The sequence below is a fragment of the Nannobrachium achirus genome (genome assembly GCF_963921795.1).
Source record: "Nannobrachium achirus genome assembly, chromosome: 9".
Lineage (NCBI taxonomy): Eukaryota > Metazoa > Chordata > Actinopteri > Myctophiformes > Myctophidae > Nannobrachium > Nannobrachium achirus.
In genome coordinates, this window is record NC_137818.1 from 17,644,785 (window position 1) to 17,667,234 (window position 22,450).

Genomic DNA, 22,450 nt, shown 5'->3' on the forward strand with positions numbered 1-22,450 from the left:
AAGATGTGTGAGACGGGCTGTTATAGAGGCGAGGAGCGAAATCCGTGCGGGTTGCGACCAAAGTTGACGCCCCTTACAGTTTCGTGACAGTACACTTTACTGGTAGCCTACACGGTCAACTAAAAGGATACCTCAAAAAAGCTTTTTTCAAGCAATTTGTGTCCTTTTTTTTAACTTGAATGACATCGTGACATTGCGAGCCTAGCCTAGCCTGGGTCTGTAGTGACTGGGGGGCGTCAACTTTGGTCGCAACCCGCACGGATTTCGCTCCTCACATTATAGAGCATAGCAGTGGGCTGCCATTTTGTTTACACAGATAGAAAGCCTGTTCATTCAGCCCATACAGATTTCTGAAAACACTTATATTCAGTATTCAGTATTCTAGGGATGGAACAATATGAACATTTCACGTCACGATTATTGTGACCAATAATTGCGATTTACGATATTATCGCGATATAACCAAAATATCCCCAACGTCCATTATTCTGAGGCGTTGTGAGCTTGTAGATCGGCTATTTTTTGAAAAAAGTGAGAAAAAGACTATCAAGTACGTTATTTCCAGGTCCGTTTTACAAATTATAGAGGGTTTAAGTGGTACCAGATATGCAGCTCGGCAAATAAAAGGTGAATGACGGAGGATAATAATAATAATAATAATAATATCACGATAAACGATAATAAAGATTATCGCTCCATCCCTATTTGATTCTGTGTAAAGAAAATACAAATGGCAAACAAAATGGCCGCCACCGCTCTGCTCTTCGCCTGGGATTAGGGACACAAGGGTTCAAGTGGTAAAAAAAGAAGGAGAGGGAAATCCGCTCAAAAGTCCAAACAATCCACTGGGGCTGCAGTATAGTATATATATATATATATTAAAAAAAAGAAAACCCGGCAGTGGAAGCGGAGTAGAGGAACCGGGGCCGGTGGCTCTGTGAAGACAGACAGACGGACAGACAGACGGACAGACGGACATCAGTGGAAACAGACTCGGTAGCAGACGTAGGCGCCGAAGGCCAGAGCCGTGCCCACGCACACGTTGGCCAGCAAGGGGCTCCAGGACTCCGGCGGTTGTTTTTCTGTCTCGCTGCTGCTCGCTGCAGGCGGCTGGGCTTTGGAGGAGGTCTGTTCATCTGGGACCGCCGGACATTCATGCTGATCGGAGGAGGTTGGGGAGGCGGGCTCGGCGGGAGGGGGAGGGGCTTTGTCAGGAGGCGGGGCCTCGGCGGGAGGTGGAGGCAGGGAGGCTGCGGCCGGAGGAGGCGGGGTCTCTTCGGCGACAGTCCTCCTTCGCAGCTCCGGCTGTGGTGAGGAACTGTAACCGATGCGATGGATACACATATGAACAACTGAACATATGTTCACTATACCAGTAAGACGCCCTAAAGGGCGAGGTCGCGCAGGACGGAATTCGCACAGGACGGAATTCATTTGCCAAGTGTGATTCGAGGTGCGGTTGGTTGTTTAAGTTGGACAAAATGTGGTCAAAATGTTTTCCCAAATATGGACACTAACGTCTAACATCATAGATGTCTTATGTTATAGATAGAATATAGACCACATGAGACTCACACAATGTGTCCATATATGGGCATTCCAAGCTATGGGCTTAATATTGATGACATCAGGGATCTCCATATATGGGCATACAAGGGACAAGGACGGAATGTGATGTCACAATGTGATGTCATAGGTCAGCTATAGACATTGAGGCGTTATCTACCTCTGACAGGCGTTACTGACAAGATGTGACGGTTTTCTGAGACCTACGATCGCAAAGAATGAACTAAAATCTCATGATATTTAGTCGACTTAAACTAGACTAAAACTAAAACATTTCAGATGACTAAAACTAAATGGATTTTGTATTCAAGACACTATGACTAAAACGGAACCAAACAATGATGACTGACCCGAGACATTGGACGTGGTGGTTGTGTGGGATGATGTGGTCCTGGGGGAAGAAGGCGGGGGTCTCTGGCTGTCCGTTGTGGGGGTCCCTGGGGCGAGGAGGAGGGGGCGGAGGGGAAGGAGAGAACTGTGGAGGGAGGTCTTCCTCGTTGGAGAGCTCCTTCCATTCCTCCTGGAACAACACATGCATGTCACGGTTATTATAGTTCATGAAAACTAACCAAATATCCAAAACGTACAATTGACAAAAACATCTTCGTTACCTGAACTAAATACCAGTAAGAGACCCTAAAGGTGAACGAAATAAGAACTTGAATGAAATAAATAAACGTTAACTAACTGAAACTGTATTGTGTGTTTACAAAACTAACTAAAACAAACTGAATTTATACCTGTAGATCAGTGGTTCTCAACCTGTGGGTTGGGACCCCCAGGGGGGTCCCCAAATTATTATGGGGGGTCGCCAGATGATTAACTTAAGCCCCGTTCACATTGAGCCGATCCCGGGGCCGAGGATCCCCGATCAGATTTCGGGAGGACCCCCCGGGAAAATCGTTTGGTCGGCCCCGGAATCGGTCTTGGGCTTGAACAGTACCCCGACACGATCGGATTATGTTAATTAGCTTTTTTATGACCTCGGGACTCGTCGGGAGCACTCACGATAATATCAAAAAAGTTTGATATTCTCGGGTCATCGGGTAGGAATCCTTTACAATTATTGTCGTCTGAATGAGCTCACGGGATTGCTTCAGATGATATGAAGCCAGCTCCTCCCTTTTTTTAGGCTGCGCAGAGTGTAGGCTATTCTGTCACCTCACAATAGAACAGCCTACACTTTTATTATTATAGCCTACTTACTTTTTACTTTAGCTTACTTTCTCCCTAAAATGAGTTCCAGGGGGTCCCCAGCTAAATGATATTGAGGAACCTAGGCCTGTCCCTATTCTATATGCTTGGATGAGGTGGTGGGACAGTAAAAAAAAAAAAGCGAGAGGTTAAACTTTTTTTTTTCTGCGACTGCACGCCCACAACGGCGAGGTTTGGACATTCATAATTGCTATTAGCTGATTAAGCTCATGTCTGTTTAATGTCTGGCTGGTTGCTGTTAAAATGCTGGTTGATGCATTTTAGGAGTGGACACGGGCGTTCTTTTTTCTCTCTTTTTTTTTTTGCTGCGCAGATTTGGCTAGGGCAGTGTATGCTGTTCTATCACCTCACAAAAAGCCTTTTCCTTTTTGGACAGTTGGTTGAAAGCTTGGATGAGGCAATGGATTTTATTAAATCAATGATATTGGAGATGCGACACTCTCAGCCGTGTCTTGCTGGATGCGCATCACATCTCGCGTCTCGCTTGCCAAAAAAATAACTGAATATATAATTATAATATCTATAAAGTGAGCAGCGGCCAGTGTGCGCACAGTACCTAGAAGACTAGCCTACCAACCTACCTTTGTTTTTATAATGTTTTGTCATGATGGCGCAGTTATCACTTGTGTGCAAAGGACGATGATACACGAAAGAAGAATGTAACACCAACTTCTACCAATTAATCCATGGCTGTGACAGACAGGCTGAGACAGCCAACGTGCTTCCATGTAGACTACATAATCCACTGGGTCCAGCTTGGTTCAGATCAATCATATCAACATAACAGTAATAACACCAACCAAAGTCTAAAACACGGTGCCGTCAGCAGCTGTGTTGTGTGAGTGACAAGCCTGATTTGCGCTTCGCCGTATCAGCGACCACCACCTGGAACTGATGCGCTAATTATTGATCTGACCAGGGGTGAGATGCCATGGGCTCGCGTGTGCTATAGTTTCGCGCAATGATGTAATGATTAATTTGAGCAAGATATAACATTTTAAAAGGCTTTTATAGGCCTAGCCTAGGTCTACTCGTAATACTTTTTTCACGATGTAGCGCACTACATGTTCAAGTTCAAACTCTTTCATGCTCACAAGACTTCACACAACATGTCGCTTTGATGTCATGCAGGATGTAATGGGCAATTTCCTATATTGATCAGATACACATACACACCTGAAAGCATTCACGCTGATGAACAGTTAATTTGAGCAGTGATGGAAAAAGTACTCCAATTCTTTACTTAAGTAAAAGTATCAATAGGCCTACTGCATTATTAGCTACAAATATCGCACAGACAGAGAGAGAGAGGGAGAGAGAGAGAGAGAGACTCTTTATTATAGACTATAGACTATAGCGAATATATTTGTTTAATTTCGCCGTTTTAATATTTAATTAGTACCACTGCCACTGAAGAAAGCACCATGCGTGCCTTAATTGTTAAGAGGCTGCGCAAAAAAAGAAAAGGAAAAAAAGCAGCTGATCAGCGCTCGACGGCACTGTCATTTGATGCACATTTCCAGTAGGCTACTTTATGTCACCCATCCCCGCAGATAATGTGATACACGCTCCATATAAATGACGTTCCAACCTGCATCTTCGAGGTGGCTTTTGATGGCGTTTCACCTCGCTAAAAAACCTCCATGATTTTCACCTTCAACAGATTGGCAGCACTGCGGGACTCATTGCATATGCGAACAGAAGGTAATAAAATGGATTTGGGAGCATAGCCTAATTACAATGGATGTCTCATAAAAAACAATATATATTTTATAGTTGAAGGGCAAATACACTTATACACAGTAGTATGGTCAGCAATGTGCGAACGTTAGATAGCGAATATATTTGTTTAATTTCGTCATTTTAATATTATAAAATCACAACCCATTTCCTTAGAATATATGTATGTAAACATGGTTTCATCTTAAAGGAACCCTTTCTGTACATCTTGTACCCCTGTGGGTCCCGATCCACAGGTTGAGAACCATCTAGTCGTGTCTCTCATGGCACCACCCCCCCCGAGATCGTGGGTGGCTAGAATCGCGAGACGTCGGTCTCATTTGTAATGGTCTGAGATATTTCACTTGGCACAGCGGGATATACCGGGCCCGAATTCAAGACTGTCGTTTGAAATGAACACCGATAAACCCCCGGGCACGAGATCTGATCGGATCCAACATCGCGTTTCGTCTGTGAGGCTCTTTAATGTGCAACATTGTTTCTCACTCAACAGTAAACAAACAAACATAACGTTTAAGTGTATAGAGGGTATCTGCACATTACTAAAGAGACAATTTAAGGACCTTTTAATACCTCTAAAATGTCAAATTAAACATTGACCAAATTGTCAAATATTAGAGGAAGAAATTGTGAAAATTGTTAAAATAGCCGAAATTGTGAAAATAGCCGATCTACATGCTCACAACGCCTCGCAACGCGAGGTGTCGTGAGCATGTAGATCGGCCGAGTTGTACAAAATGTAATGCCTCAACTCTTAGTGATTGTCAGTGTGGGGGGTCCCCAGTTAAAATATGATTATTTTGGGGTCTGCTGCTGTAGATCAAGGCAGCAGGTTTCCAAAAATAAAATCGGATGACTAAAATATGACTGAAACTAAAATGGAATTTTAGTCAAAAGACTATGACTAAAACTAGGTAAAAGAAAAATGAACAGCGGCAGGCAGGTGCGTGTGTGGGTGGGACTTGCCTTCAGGGTGTGGTCTCCGTTGATAAGCCGCGCCCCCTCGATGACGGCCAGGTAGGAGAAGCGCAGCTGGTCGGCGGTCTGGATCAGACCCATGCGGTGGCGTCTCATCTCCAGCAGGACGTCCCGAATACGCACCGAAGACGGGTCCTGACGGATGGACATCTGGACGATACGACACCACACAAAACACACAGCTGGACGTTAGAATCACTTGTCACACGACTTGGTTGAATGCTTGATTCCAGGGGTCATCAATGTTACAATTTAGGCATTTAGCAGACTTAAAGGACCGGTTCATCTCTGGGACAACCAGATCTTATTTTATTGTTGTTTGGGACACGGTTTTTGTGTTCAATCTGTGTTTTTAGATATTTTAGTATTTCAGCATGCTACAACTGGTCATATGATGCTTTGTAGCATGATATTGCATAATCTAATTCTAATGCATCATATACCAGTTGTAGCATGCTTACTAAAATATCTAAAAACACAGATTGAAGACAAAAAATAACTCAGGATTGTGTTGATCGTGTCCTAAACAACAATAAAATAAGATCTGGTTGTCCCAGAGGTGAACCGGTCCTTAATCCAAAGCGATTTACAATAAGCAAGGTAATACATCAGTACAACAACATCAATACATCAAATGCATAGAAATCTAGAAAAATAACGTAGGTAGACCGAGCACCTAACCAGCTTTCATGTATGGTCATTGGGGGGTAGGTGAGTGCTACAGTAAGTACTATGGGCTTAGGTGGATTCTGAAAAGGTGAATCTTCAGTCCATGGCGGAAGCTAGGGAGTGAGTCTGTTGTTCTAAGTGCGACAGGGAGTTTATTCCACAGTTTGGCGGCCAGGAGAGTGAATTGTCTAGAGAGCCCCTTTTCCACTGCAAGGTGGAACCAGAACTTTCAGGAACCTGAACCTATTTTTTTTGGTTCTGTTTTTTTTTCCATTGCGTACGGCCCGGTTCCAGACGAGGTTCCTGGAACCTTTTTTAGGTCCTGCTCTTGATGTAGTACTACATTTTAGTTCTGGGAACATATGGGAGGGGCCAGCAGCGCTGCTGGTCTTTTTTTTGGGGACCTTCCCGGTTAGTTCTGGTTATATGAAAACGTAAGCAGAACTTGGTCCCGGAACTTCACAGGTTCTTGAACATTCTTGGTTCTGGAAAGTTCTAGTTCTAGTTCTGGGTTGGCCCTACAGTGGAAATAGGGTTTAGGACTGGACAATTGGCTAGGAGTGGAATTTTGTCCTGTTTTTTGTATTTTTAGCGCCATCACTGTGTTAGCGGATCTGAGTGAACGGGTGGAGTTGTAGGGATTGTACATCACACACAATGTCATTCACAACTAAACATCGCTCTCAAAACACTTCCTGTTGTTTTCCGAGGTGAAACGTTGCACTGGACGCACCATGACCTGGCATAAATTAATGGGATACTTTGATTACCGTAAGCAACAAAATTCCTTTTTTTTTTTACTTTTGGGTACATTTATTCAATTGCGTTGTGAGCTTGTAGGTCGCACGACACCACTGACAAGGAAGCAGAAATTAACCACTTAAACCCCAGCATCCTTATTGTGGTGAAGTCGTTCGCAGGAAATGGCAGATCGGCAAGCTCACAACATTGTCGATCGGCCATTTTCAGCAAAAGGTCTGTCCACAATAACAGCAAACAGAAATGACACTATTACAGAGTTATAAGGGACCGTATAGGGTTTAAGTGGCAAACCTATTTTTTCTTGTTGTAAAAAGAAAAAAGAAAAACAAGACAAGAAAAGTCAATCTACCATTGTACTGTGTGACTATATTTTACTATCCTTCATACAAGGAAGTACAGTACATATATTTAAGGATTAAGTGGACTTGCGCTTTAAGTTGGTAACACCGGTATTTAAAGCTAAAATATACTAAACAACTTCTTTGCCCTACCCAGGATTAAAACCCAAATGAGCAGCAACATTTCCAATGTTAAGCTGTAACCAGGCCCAGCGGCACGAGGGGGGCGGCTGGGGCCGAGCCCCATCACGCAGACCCCCCGGCCACATCAGTGAAACCGGCAAATACTCGAAAACAAAGGTGAAACACTCATTTGTATACTTAGTGGTAGCAACCTTAAGCTCACGGACGGCCCCATTAGCCATTGAGTCCTGCCGCCAGCACTGGCTGCAACAGAAAGCCCGACAATGTACATTGGGCTTTGACTATCGTGTAGTACCACTTGTCAGCCAGTAGGTGTCATATCAGACCATAGGATCTACACGTCTCAATAGAGGAGCAGGGAGACCAACTACAACCACATTTATATCAGTTATATTGTATTAATATACCCTACCATACACATAAACATAACATTTTATTCACACAACAGTAAAGTATTATGGACTGCAGCTTTAAAAGGTAGGGCAAGTGATGTTTGTTTGGTTATTTGCAAGGACACTCGGCGCCACGCTATGAGTTTGTGTATCTGCTATTTTTGAACAGCCAAAGTATAAAATGGTTAAAGCGGTTACGTTCCCGGTCTTAATGGGTTGAAACAAAGTAAAAAACAGCAAAGAGTGGGTGCAGTGAGCGGTACCGACCAGCAGGAGGCAGGTGTCCACCAGACAGAAGGTCCCGGAGCGCCCGATGCCGGCGCTGCAGTGCACCACCACGGGCCCCTGGTCCGCCCGCAGCACGCCCGACTCTCTGACCCGCACCAGGAAGTTCAGGAAGGAGGCGGGCGAGTCCGGGACGCCGAAGTCGGGCCAGGTGGTGTAGTGGAAGTGCAGGATCTCCCGCCGTTCTTCTGTCTGCAGAGAAAGAGTATAGAATAGAATAGAATAGATTTTTATTTGTCATTATTACACAGAACAAGTTCAGTGAACAACGAAATTTGAGCCCAATCCCACAAGGTGCATACAGTGCAAAAAACAAAGTAGAATAAAAAGATAAATAAAAAGATAAAATATGCAAGGTTGGAGAAGTTTACTACTACTACTACTATAAGAGACAGGTACCTTTGTACTCAAAATGATTAAACCCCATCTGTAAATTAGGTTCATTAGTGTAACCACCACAGATATAAAAAGTTAGATGCCTCATTCGCCTCTGCAGTTCATTGGAGCGACGTGCACCAATTGCAGTCCGGACTTCCTGGAAAAACTAAGGGATCGCGCCTGATATCTAAACGTAATGACAATTGGGCAAGTCCCGGAAAAGACGCGCTGTGATTGGCCAAGCGTCATTTAAATGGCAACCTCGCGAGGCCCCTTTTCCTCCCCTACTAATACAGACTGAATGCCGTTCCAAGCACCGGGCTCAGTGGCTTAGTGGACTAGTCACTGTGCTCCCGATCCATGCACACGGGGTTCGTATCCTGCTCGTGCCACTTTTTCTCGCTACACCCCACGGAGGTTAGGGTTTGGGTTAGGTTTGGTTGTCGAAAAGATAACGTAGATAATGTAGAAATAGCAACACGCTCCCAAAAGGGACTGTAGTGCCTTGGACTGCTGCAAGCCAATCACACGTTGGCAGGGTGTAGCTTGCCCGATTGTCAAAAAATCATGCAGGGATCGCTGCCAGTCAAAGTGACTACTGGCCAATCACAGCACGTACGTAAAGACCCGCCCCCCACCTACCTCTGATTGGCCTACCAACGTCCGTATGTGTGGCGCACGTGGAAGCGATGCACACGGATTCCCTTGGTCTCCCGATGCATATGCACCAGAGCCGAAGGAGGCGTCTACCTTTCTATGTCTATGGTAGCCACTGTTCCTTTAACCTTTAGGAACATTCAGTGCCTTTGCAATTGTTTTATATATCCTTTTCCTTTTCATTTTTTAAGCTCTTTAAAGCACAACAGGTCAAACCCTTGTGCGCTGATGAGGTAATTTGTTTATTTTTTATTAAAATGATATGTGGTAACAGGGTTGAAATTACCGTAACAGGGTTGAATAGCCATAGCCACATTACTTTTGATCATAGATAATTGAATTGAACCACAGCATTAGTCTTTTAATAACTTTTAATTACATAAATATTATTTGAATAACTTTTAATGTTATAGGGATGGGTATCGTCTGCGATACTTTTAATGGTATCGATTGCATGACATCATTACTATCGGGTATCGGTTCACGTAAAAACAAACGATAACTCGTTTCGATACTCTGGACACCTGTTTCGAATGATATCAACGCACTTAATGCGAAATATTCACGTGCTTTCAGATGCTTCAATGCAGAGGTATCCATGGATACTGGATACTGGGTATCCAAGTTTCTCACCAATGCAGAGAAGTATCTCACCAATGCAGAGATATTAGTAGTAAAATGTCGACATCTAGTGGTCAACCTCAGAGGTGCCAAATAATAAAAACAGAGCTGAATCCCAGCATCAAACCAGATGTCAAGGATTCTCTGTTCCCCGGTGTAACGCTCCACGCCACAGACCCCGACGGAGCGGCGCGGTATTGGGCGCCGATGACCCCCGTGAGTCGCCACCGAGGCGAGCGCTAGCGAGCTGAGTTGCCGCGACGAGCGGTGGGAACGGCGCCCAATCCCACTCAGCCGCGTTACCGAGATATGTGCCGTTATGGACAGAATAGTAAATATTCAGTCCCTTACTATCCACGTCTACCCCACTATCCACGTCAAAGATGAATGCACAAAAAAGGAGTCACATCATCCGTTCATTAGCTCAGTCAGTAGAGCACGGATGCAACAAACCCACGGTTTGGGTTCGATTCCCCTGAGGGGAATAATATTCAAGGCGACAGATATCGGCGCATGCGTACTTCAAAGTGCACGGAGAACAGGATACCGTGGATACTCCTCCGTGGATACCCCGTGGATACTCTCTGCATTCAAACGTCTGAGAAATGGTGAAAAAGTCGGATTGAATGCGAAGAGAGCAGTCGAAGCTGGTGCTCTGGAACGCTACTGAGAGTTTAATGACTGCTTTAGTAGGCTACACTCGTTACTGTGGAAAATAGCCGACAATAGCCTATAATGTTTATTATTATGATGATTATCCAACATCTATACTCTCCGCTCCGCCACACTGTGTGATCATCATCATCACCTCTGCTCTACCACAGCAGCGGTAGAGAAGTTAAACTTAAATAAAAAGTATCGAAAATGGTATCGAAAAGGGTATCGTATCGATTCCCAGGTATCGAAAAAGGTATCCTATCGATTCAAAGGTGAACGATACCCGTCCCTAGTTACACATAAGGCTGGTTGGCAGACAATCAAGCAATGAATGTTCCTAAAAGTACGGTTTTGAGCATAGATCACAAGTTCAAAGTTAAAGGAATAATGGCTACACTAATAAACCTAATTTTCAGAGGGGGTTGAATAATTTCGAGCACAACGGTACTTTTATTATCCTGCGGGGGGAAATTCAGTCACCCAGAGGAGGAACAGCAGTTGTGGTTTCAGGTAGAGAGATAAGGAAAAAGACAAACGTACTGTTATGTACAGCAGTGGTTTACAACCTTTTTCATATCAAGGTCCATTATTTATTCAGTATTTGTGCCACAGAACCACCATTCGATGACATTTAGCCTCTCAGGAGAATATTTTGTTGTAGGGGCGGCATAGCTCAGGGGTAGAGAAACCGTTATTAGAGCACGAAGGGTTCCCGAAGGGTTCCCAGTTCGAAACCGTGCTCCCCCTGAGTTAATGTCGAAGGGCCCTTGGGCAAGACTCTGAACCCCTAGTTGCTCCCGGTGAGTAGGTTGGTGCCTTGCATGGTTTCCTCCGCCACCGGTGTATGAATGTGTGCGTGAATGGGTGAATGTAATGCACAATCTCTGTAAAGCGCTTTGGATAAAAGCGCTATATAAATGCACCATTTACCATTTAGTTGGATCCAGTGATCCGGTTATCCAACGATAACAAAATATTCTAAAACTTCTGGGTCTGAGAGGCTTAAATGTCATCAAATGGTGGTCCGTGGCTCAAATGCCGAACAAAATAATGGACCGTGACGTGAAAAGGGTTGAAAACCAGCGATTTAGACGACTCAAATCTTACGGAGAGGTTTTGTAGCTCCAGCCGGCGGACGGTGTAGTAGGACTTGACGTCCTCGGACAGCAGGGTCAGCTTGAAGTTGGTGTCCTCAAAGATGGCGTCCACCTCCTCCCTGTGTGGCCAGTACTGAGCACACTTCACCTGCAAACAGGGATGTGCAGAGAATGTTAGAGGCAGGACTGCCATTTCTAAAAAGGGAATTTTGGTGAAAATATAAAGCTCACAACGCAACACGCTGCGACGTGTTGTGAGCTTGGAGGTCGGCTATTTTCGGTGCTTGATACCACACTGAACTAAGCATAATCAAGTCAATACGGGAGATGTGGCATAACGGCACGGATTTCTACACAGGGAGGGCAATTATTTCAACATGCTGCATTCAAGTTCAGGAGAGTTTGGACAAGCACATTTTCTTGAATGCTGCATTCAGGAATGGCAAGGAAAGAGGACATTTGCATTTCTATAGTAACAACTCCATTCATGGTCTGGAGAGGGAACTTTTTACAGACGGATAAAAGGGCAGGGGCTCAAGCCCCCTTTGATGTCTATGTGTGAACGTGGCTGCTGGCTCCATCTGACTACTTAACACTGCAGTAGGCACATGCACCCATAGAAAACAAGGTGAGCCCCTGCTCTTTTATCCGTCTGTAATCATGCATCATGCCACACCTCAGGGCAGCATTCAAGAGAATTGCCTTGCCCAAATTCTCCTGAACTTGAATGCGTCATCTTATGTTGAAAGAGTTGCCCTCTCTGTGTAGAAATCCATGCCGTTACGCCGCCACATCTCCCTTACGCGTCCATTAGGTTCCATTTGTACACACTCAGTGTTATGGGGGTCCTTGCAAATAAAACATTGAGAACCACTATAGTGGACTCCTTTTGCCATATAGTCACGTAGTAAATAAGTGTCACTCATACAAATTGTGAATAGAACCTGGAGACTTGACATTCAGTAGTTGGGTCTTATGATGAAAATAAGAAAGTTATAATGGTGTGTAAAAAGGAAAATCTAGAATTTGCCATGGACAAAACCTGAATCTTGCCACGGACACATTTGTCCGTGCACGGACACACAGTCACATCTAGTACTGAGCACACTTCACCTACAAACACTGAACACAGTCACATCGTCTCTGTCATTATGTCCAAAACTGTTGCTTTTCAGGATCCAAATTCAAAAGCAGATCCACTAGCTCGGATCTGCTACTTTTGATGCTTTTGTGTGACGCTGTAGTATGATCCAAGTAGGACAGTTTTACCATTACGTTTAATGACCAAACATTGACACATGCATGTGAAAAGGCTGCTCTGTAACGCTTTAAACCAAATTAAGTAAGTAATGTTTTACTACTGTTTTCTACTACATAGAAAACATTAGGCTACATACTTTTATTTTCAACATATTGACATCAAAACAAGACTTGTGATGTCAGTATTGTCTAATCAAAATGTTGTAGATAAAAGGGGCACTTGGATTCAGCAATCAGGAATTGGAGGTGTTGAAGCCCAAAAAGTTTGAGAAACACTGAAGTAGGATTCATTTATGAAAAAAAAAAAGAAAAAAAGAGAAAAGAAACATGAATAGAGAAAGAAAGTTATCTAAACATATACGAAAAGAGGAGTGAGATGAAGTCAAACTTAGTTATAAACTGCCATCCCTTATGCTTCCGTACTTCAAAATATACCACTCTTATGAAAATACACACATAGGGCCCTATGCTAAACCCTAAACCTCATTGCCATTTATTTTACTATTTTGAAAAACATTTTAAAATACTTCAAATAGCCAATCTACATCGACATGTTGTGAGCTCGTAGATAAGCTATTTGAACTATTTAAAAATGTTTTTCAAAATAGTAAAAAGAAAAAAAGGCAAATAAGTTTAGGGGTTTAGGGTTTAGCTTGGCGAAAATAGAGCCCATAATATCCTCTATGTGACCATAATGTTCCACTTACAGATCCTTTCTCCACCACGCGGTTCAACATGACCACTCCCGTCGTCCTCTGCTCCCACACCATCTCCCAGAAGTGACCGCACGTGTTGGGAAGAGGGCCCTGATTGGACGAGACACACAGGAAGTGACATCAGTGACATCATCATCATCAGTTTCTTTTTAACGGCAAATTTTGATTGTTTTAGTCATAGTCTTTTTGAGTACAATTCCATTTAGTTTCAGTCATATTTAGAGTTTAGACCCTCCAGAAAAACGCCAGTATGCGATCGCATCACTTCCTGCATAATCAGCCAAATGCCGCGGATTATGCGTGGGTCACGTTTTCAAAAAGGCTGCGTAATCACATGTTTCCGCCCGCATGTTTTGGAACTACCCGCATATTTCACTGCATAAAATCACATAAACCCCCGCATATTTCGCATAATTCACAACAGATATTTCTCAACTTTCTGCATATTTTGCATGTCACATATTTCGCAACTTGCTGCAATTTCACAGCATAAAATCACATAAAACCCTGCATATTTCAAATAGCAGATCTACAAGCTCACAACGCCTCGCACTGCGAGGTGTTGTGAGCTTGCAGATCGGCCATTTTTGGCAAAAAAGCTTTGGTGTAGAGGGGGAAAAGAGCAGACTAAGTACAGAGTGAAAGGTCAAGTTTATTAAGTATTGACAGTTCAAGTGGTATCTGAAAACACAAATTGACATGAATCCAAAATACACTGATGATTGTGCTGTCAAACAATGAAACTATATGGAATCTATGAACAGGTTGCGGGAATGCGGGGGTCCCTGCTTCATCTCTCTCTCAACTAAGGGGTCCTTGTCCTGAAAACGTTGAAGACCCCTGGGCTAAAGAATGGTTCAGAAGCTGTGTTCACGTTCACTCTCCCATTGGAATGAATAGACTCCAACCTGCTCCCGTGCTCCTAAAAAAAGGCGGCCAGCAACAATACTTCACACAGATACGGGAAGTAAAACGGAGATGGCATAATGTCTTTCTTTTTTTCTTTGTCTTGGGTGACATTAGTACACACAGGAAGTGCCATTAGTACACACAGGAAGGAACCATTTAGTACACAATCTATACATTCTGGGAAGAAAAAAAGGAACAGACACATTCTTAAAACTAGAAATGCTGCATAGCAGAGTTTAGCAGAACGTAAATCCCTTTGTAAACTCCTCCCCATCACTACAAGCTCATATTAAAGCTGCCCCACCCTCGCCACCCTTTAAAACCGGGAAAGCATCAGTGTCATTTTAGATTTTTGGCTAAGTATATAGAGCAGTGAAGTGTGATGTAATTTACACATCCTACCTGGTTCACGGTTTTCTTCCCCCATTCTGAATTCCCATAGACCTTTTTCATATCGCGTCATATAAGAACTGTGTTCCAATTATAAACAAATTATCTCAGCGGTTTGACTCCTATTGATATGAAGAATCAACTGATGGTGAGAAAACGCTAATGTTATTGTCACCGAATTAGTCACTTTTTCCGCTAGAAATAGGCTTTATCAAATATGAGTGTCTGACTATCATAAACCAAACAGAGCCACCTCCCCGACAATATCGCAAAGACCGTTTGTTTATTTTTGCACCGCAATGCTTATATGAGACGATTTTAAGATGACTCAATGTTATTCGCCATAGAGAAATGACTTCCGTGGAACCGGGGGATGAGCGAGTCAAGTCAAAACTTTGTTGCTCAACAAACGTTTTTTTTTTTTTTTTTTTTTTTTCAGAAAACCCTTAGAATTTAGAACGGTAGTTTAGAATAGTTGTTCTCAAAAATCTTGAAAGTGTCCTCTTCTGTTTAGCTGTAGCTGAGTCTTTGATTAATCACCACTCTGTTGGCACTGACCTCACTAACAGTATTCAAAAATACTGGAGATGTTACCGATCAATCGGCAATGGATCGGATCGGGCCGATCAAAGCGTGATCGGCGATAATCGGTGGTTTAGATCAAAAGGTAAATTCACCGATCCGATCGGTGCATCCGATCAACCAGCCGTTCAGTATGCCCACTTGAGGCCATTTTGGGGTATTGATTTCCACAGTGCTGAAGGAATAATTAGTTACTGCTATGATAATAGATACATAGTAATGCTGGTAAATAACTACCGTAAATTCTCTTATAGGAACCCGGGCTATTATTTGTCTCAAGAGTAGCGGGCACCAGGCTCTTGTTGGAAGCAGGACAGTATAAGAGACAAGGCTTTTATTCCTATTTCTCAAAAATATCAGAATGATTCAGATCAGATTTTTTTATTAGATACCCTATTTTTGGAAAAAAATATAAATATTATATATTATATATTAGGTTATTTATAAAGAAAAGCGTTTTTATTGGAAAATCATCATAGAAAGGCTCATACAGAGATAACATTCTGCTGTATTGTATTGCATTAACCAATTCATACTGAAAATCAGCTCCTCATAATGTGTATCAGAATAGAATACAGTCCACACAGCATACTGCTGGGGAATAAAAAACACTACATTTCCCATCAAGCTCAGCGGCTCGTTTCGTCATTCAGATGCGACTCTCCCTGGTAAACAGGAACCACAGGATACTAGCATGGATACTAGTATAGCCTGGTATAGCCGCATTAGCTTCATTGAGCTTCATTTACTGTTTGGATTACACTTCCACGCTAAAGATCTCATGTGCGGCCGTCATCCACGCGCCGATGTTCGCGAGGACTACGCACACGCACGCGCCCCGGTAAGTTGCCAAAGTCATCCGTCTTTGCCAAACGGAACGTGAAATGAGCGGCGTCCAAATATCGCTGCGCAGTTTGTAGACAGTGTACGGTAAATCACCGTAACAGCTGGCTTGGGATGTGAGTGACAGTCAGACAGAGTGGAGAAAGGTACTCCTGAATGATACGTAACGTAAAAAAAAGAGGAAAAAGGAGGCTCTTATTGGAGCGTCGGCTCTTAATTACTTAATTCAATTGCGCACCCGGAAATTAAAGCAGGTCCGGTTCTTTATTAAATATAGGATATTATTAGAGCATTTACGGTATAAGGCAAATATATAAATGAATTCATGAGTGAATTAATTAATTAATGTTAAAAGATTAACATTTAGAAAATATAAATAATATATAAATAATAACTTGATCGGATCGGTGATTGATCGGTATCGGGTGATCAAACTTTTGTGATCGGTGCTCGGTGATCGGTTCCAAAAAACCTGATCGGACCATCCCTAAAAAAAATCACACCTAGTGTGAAGTAAGCGTCCCCCATGGCCAATGTGACCCTGGGCGTACAACAAACTTTGAGCGCTTTGTGCCAAGATGTAGGCCAGATGTAGGCCAGATGTAGGCCACGCTTTGCGTCCCCAGACAAAGCCAGATGTTGGAACTGTGGGAAAAGTCTGACAAAGTTCAGTGGTTCAGATGAGCATCATGGTACCTGAGTGAGGATGTACTTCCTCTCCGCTTCCTCCACCGTGATGAGGCTGGCGTTGATGTAGTCGTTCATCCCCAGCTGCAGGCGGATTCTACTGTGGTCAACTGTAAACACAACAAATACGATTCTACTGTGGTCAACTGTAAACACAACAAATAGGATTCTACTGTGGTCAACTGTAAACACAACAAATAGAATTCTACTGTGGTCAACTGTAAACACAACAAATAGAATTCTACTGTGGTCAACTGCAAAAACAACACATTTATTGGCTGACCCGTTTCCATTCACTAATGCACATTTAGTTTTTTCGATAAAGCCTCAAAATCCACCTCCTCCAAGCACATAAAGGTTTTTGCGGATAATGAAAGTTTATTCGAATTTTGAATTGTTTCCATAAAAAGATTTATGCGCAAAAGCCTTAATGAGCATTAAGAGGCTTTATGGAAACGCCACTATACACTACTAGCACAGGATTCTGCAGGATAGTGACTTGTATGGTTTCCTCTGCCGTCAGTGTGTGAATGCATGTGTGACGTGAATAGCTGAATGAAAATGCACATTGTTACATGCACGCTTTGGATAGCGCCGCTAAAAGACAACAGGTTCTCAAAGTGGGGTCTGGGGACCCCCAGGTGGCCTTGCAGGGGTTCCAGGTGGGGTCCCCAGTGAAATTAGTTGAAACTATATTATAGCATCAAAAATCAGTTTAATCACTTTTAACCCAATGTTACACTTTGGCAATAAATGTTCTCTTATAGTGTCTCTACAAATGCTTTTTAGATAGGAGGGTCCACGGCGAAGTACATACAATATGATTTGGGCGGTCTTGTGTGAAAATGAAAATGTTTGAGAACCACCGCTAGAAGAGGAAATGTAAACCATTTTACTTACATGGGCTGACATCTCTGTAACGATTCCGACTTTTGTTCTCGGGCAACTTGGCGAGTTTGCATGGCAGTTCGCTCGACTGCTGACGAATTTCCTGTGTGAAAAAAGATAAAAAGAAAAACGTATTCTATTTAAAACTTGTTAAAACTCAGGAGGAAGTGGACTAGGGGTAGAGTGGCCTCTTAGCAACCGGAAGGTTCCAAGTTCGATCCCGGGCTCCCCCAGAGTTAGTGTCGAAGTGTCCTTGAGCAAGACACTGAACCCCAGTTGCTCCCGGTGAGCAGGTTGGTGGGTGCCTTGCATGGTTTCCTCAATCTCTGTAAATCGCCTTGGATAAAGGCGCTACATAAATGCACCATTTACCATTCATTATTAGTGATCTTTTGTTCCTCTGGTTGTTTACAATTCTTAAGGACAGAATGAATGGTTGAGCAGGTATACTTTCACTTACTGTAGGTTAGGTCTAAAATCTGAACAAAACAATATTCGAAAATGTATCTCCACTTGAACCCTCTCTAGACCAGTGGTTGTCAACCTGGGGGTCCCCAAATAAAAAGAAATGTTGGGGGGGGGGGGGGGGGGGGGGGTCCCCAGATGATTACATTCACATTGTGAAACATTGTTTCCTCACTCAACAGTAAACAAACCAATTTAAAGTTTGAGTGTATAGAGGGTATATGCACGTTTCTAAATGACAATTTAAGGACTTTTTTTTAGTACCTCTGGTCAAACATTGGTAAAATTGTCAAATATTAGAGGCAGACATTGTGAAAATAGCAGATCTACAAGCTTCACAATGGAATAGTCAAACTAAATAATAATGCCAACTCCTACAATTCCAAGTGCTTGTGCAGGGTGGGGGGGTCCAGTTAAAATATGATTATTTTGGGGGTCGCAGCCTGAAAGGGTTGAGAACCACTGCTCTAGACTTAAAATGGACCCGAGTTGTCTCTGTTCTTGGACCTTTTTCGCATCTACACCAAAATCTCACATTGCATCACGCGTGAGCTTGTAGATCAGCAGTTTCTTTGGCAAAAATGTTTCCACCAGAATATGGATGCTTAAAAAGTGTAACATTGCACTTTTGGACGTGAGTGAGTGAGTGTGAGAGTTAAATAGTTTATCCACATTCAATTACTGTCCATTTTGAAAAAGGAGGTGACAGTCAGCCAGTACAGAACAGCACCGCAGTGGTTCTCAATCTTTTGACTGGCAGAGTTCCCTCCGTTTTTCCGGACGTTCTGCCTCCAGTTGATATACATGCCGTTAGCGGAGCCGGCGGATGAGGTATCTATCTTTTTATATCTATGTTGTAGATGATCGGCTATTTTTTAACAAAGAGATTTGGTGTAGTTTGAAAAAGGATGCACCAAGTACTCCGTTTAATAGAGGGTCCATGTGGTTAAAATGAAGTGATATTGATAAATTCCAAATATTATCAAAGGTATACTGCGGAGGGGCGCTCAGCGCTCGCTGGCCTTGCGATCCAGGCAAATACCACATAGGCTCTGATGCCTGACAGTGTGTCGCAGGTTCGAGTCCCGTTCTTGACGACCTTTGCTGCATGTCTCTCCCCATTTCCTGTCAGTCTACTTTCCTATCAAAAAAGTAATAAAGGCCACAAGAATAAATCTTAAAAAAAAAAAGAAAAGAAGTGTATTGTGGCACCCCTGGATTTGCATCACAGCACCCACTTTGAGAAACCCTGCAGTACAGCAGTGGTTCTGGAAAAAAAATGTTGGGGGTCCCCAGATGATTAATCCCACTCTACAGTAAACAAACCAACAAAAAGTTTAAGTGTATAGAGGGTATCTGCACGTTTCTAAAGTGACAATTTAAGGACTTTTTAATACCTCTGAAATGCCAAATTAAACATTGACCAAACTGTCAAATATTAGAGGCAGAAATTGTGAAAATAGCCGATCTACAGCATATAGATCGTCTATTTTCACAAAAGAATTGTGTTGCCTAAACTCCTCCAACTCCAAGTAGGCCTAGTACTCGTCAGGGTGGGGGGTCCCCAGTTCATTGCGGCCTGAAAAGGTTGAGAACCACTGCAGTTCTCAGGGGCGGTATAGCTCAGGGGTAGAGAAACCGTTATGGTTAGGGTTCCCGAAGGGTTCCCAGTTCGAATCCGGGCTCCCCCTGAGTTAATGTCGAAGAGTCCTTGAGCAAGACTCTGAACCCCTAATTGCTCCCGGTGAGTAGGTTGGTGCCTTGCATGGTTTCCTCCGCCACCGGTGTATGAATGCGTGCGTGAATGGGTGAATGTAATGCACAATCTATGTAAAGCGCCTTGGATAAAAGCGCTATATAAATGCACCATTTACCATTTACCAGTACAGTACAGTACAGGTTTGTTGGCGAGTAGACTGGTTACCATCCCTAATAGCATCCCTATTCTGAGAAGTTTTGCCAAAAATGGATGGTCTACATTCTCACAAAAACCTCACTGCAAGGGGTTGTGAACTTGTATATCTGCTATTTTCCGCAAAGAGGTTTGGTGTGTTACTGGATAGGGGAATAAGATCAGACCAAGTACACACTACACACTGACAGTGCTGTCAAACAAGTCTTGAAGCCATCTTACACGAAATGTATGGAAAAGTGTAACCTGAAAAGTGTAATCTGCAAAGCAGGTTACACAATATAATAATATGTAGTGGGGGTCCCTGCTTCATCTCTCTCTATCTCAGCTAAGGGTCCTTGGCCTGAAAAAACGTTGAATACCCTGATCTACAGTAGACTATATAGATACGATGGGGAGGGTCCCTGGCAGTTCTATTTATGAGACACAGACAGAACATCAATCATGTAAGGACAGTGGTTCTCAAAGTGGATTCCAGGGGCTCTCTGGAATCCACAAGTCTGTAACTCTGACAGTGTCCAAATGGACCCTAGTGGGTCCATTTGATTCCATTTGCACACTGTCAGAGTTAAAGGGGCGACCTCGAAATGTAAAAGTTTGAGAAACACTCCAGGGGTTAGTAGTAGGCCTTAGTAGTTCAAAGGCTCTCCATACAAACAGAGAGTCATGCTTTCAAATCGATGTGTAAGATCTGTCTCTGAACTAATAGAGGAACTAAAACAACACTGATCATGATCATTCACGTTGCACTAGTCTTCTGTTTGGACCGCGGCGGCTCTATCCTCACATCTCGGCCCGATTAATCAGTCAATCACCTAATCGATTAACACCTTCATCGTCTAACCGAACAGAACCGACCGATCGCCCCCATCCATCCATCATTGAACGGATCATCATACCTGGTAGACGGCGCTCCAACTGCCGGGGTCATCGATTTCCCGAAACTCGGCTTCCATCGCGGTCCTCCCGGTGGGTCCCCGGTCCGTCCGTCCCACGGTAGGACGGTTCGATCACAGGCTGCCTCCCCGCGGACGGTTCTTATGATCAAAGGGTCGGTACCGTCCACCGAACCGACACCGGCAGCGGGTCCACGAGACGGCGGATCCTTTTTGTGTGAGTGTGTGTTTTAGCTTTTTAACTAAACCTTACATCCATTACATACATTGTGACTGTTGTCTTAACAGGCCTGCTGGCTGGCTGGCTGCTTCAATGCCTCTTTACCGGAAACATACTACGGCCTATGTGGCCCAAGGATGCGTCCGTGACGTAAACAGGCGGCAACGGGAAGCAGGAAGTGCTTCGGACAGGTTACTACTAGCATTTGATTGATTGAATAATGTATTAGAATGTGAATGTTGCATAGGAAAAAGTAGGCTACAGTTTCATGACTGTACAAATCACTGGTACAAGGTCAACTAAAAGGAGATCCTAGTAAGCTTTTCGGCTTATTTACTATAACAACAAACAGGGAACCACTTTATGTATCTCATAACATTGAAAGACAGACGGATAGAACACAGTACTTTGCATAGAATATCATCAATAAAAAAAGGGGGAAAAAACATTCAAAAGAAGAAAAAAGGCAAATAAAAAGGGAAGATATTTACTGTGGAAAAGGGGAGGTAAATATGGGCTTAGTCTTTGTCCATGAGCCTTGGTTCGCCTCAAGTGGTTATAGGCTAGTGGTAAAACATTTATTGTAATATTAATTCTTATTATTATTATTATGCTTGCTACAAACAACTGGTGCTGGATGATCTGGATCGGATGAAAACCTGGTGGGCGAGGTTAGCTACGCCCTACGGATTAATTGTTTGTGACATCACAGCACCATCCTTGGTATGTATTACTCAACTTGGCCGGAAACACGCCATAGACTCCTCCTACACGTTTTATCACGACCGTCCTTGTAGGTTGGGGGGCGGTGTGTGTATAATGTATACTCAATGGTACGACGGTGTCGCTCACACCCAGGGGTGTCACTTGGTGTTTTAATTGGTATTTTAATATTTTTTCATTATTATTATTATTATTTTAATTTTTTCATATATATTTTTTTTATTTTATTTTTTTAAATTGTGAAAATGTGCGCAAGTCTTTGAATATTTCTAATCCTTCTAAGGTTTTTTGAAAAACATGTTTCCCATCTCAAAATATGTAGTTCCAGGGACCCCCCAGAAGCAAAATTTTTGTTACAAATGCTTAAAAAATACATAGGCCTTACTATTCAAAGATTTGCACACATTTTCACGACTTTTTACAACTCACCGCTTTGTGAGCTTGTAGATCTGCTATTTTT

General features: G+C 43.1%; 1 protein-coding gene across 1 annotated transcript; it reads right to left on the minus strand.

Moving 5' to 3' along the window:
- Positions 1–718: 718 nt before the first annotated feature.
- On the minus strand, positions 719–21,191 carry ptpn1 (protein tyrosine phosphatase non-receptor type 1). The gene is made up of 9 exons (XM_080733092.1): positions 21,051–21,191; positions 17,787–17,877; positions 16,896–16,996; positions 13,467–13,565; positions 11,510–11,647; positions 8,072–8,281; positions 5,488–5,649; positions 1,917–2,086; positions 719–1,318 (listed from the first exon to the last, which is right to left on the minus strand). The coding sequence occupies exons 1-9, from the start codon at positions 21,105–21,107 to the stop codon at positions 979–981; spliced, it is 1,368 nt and encodes a 455-aa protein (XP_080589218.1). The 5' UTR covers positions 21,108–21,191; the 3' UTR covers positions 719–978.
- Positions 21,192–22,450: the final 1,259 nt, after the last annotated feature.

Excerpts from the sequence above, each read along its gene's own strand:
- ptpn1 (XM_080733092.1), bottom strand. The coding sequence starts at position 21,107 with ATGGAAGCCGAGTTTCGGGAAATCGATGACCCCGGCAGTTGGAGCGCC. Across the intron at positions 13,566-16,895 it reads GGAAGTACATCCTCACTCAG|GGCCCTCTTCCCAACACGTG; the intron begins GTACCATGATGC and ends TCGTCCAATCAG. Across the intron at positions 8,282-11,509 it reads TGGAGCTACAAAACCTCTCC|ACAGAAGAACGGCGGGAGAT; the intron begins GTAAGATTTGAG and ends CTTTCTCTGCAG.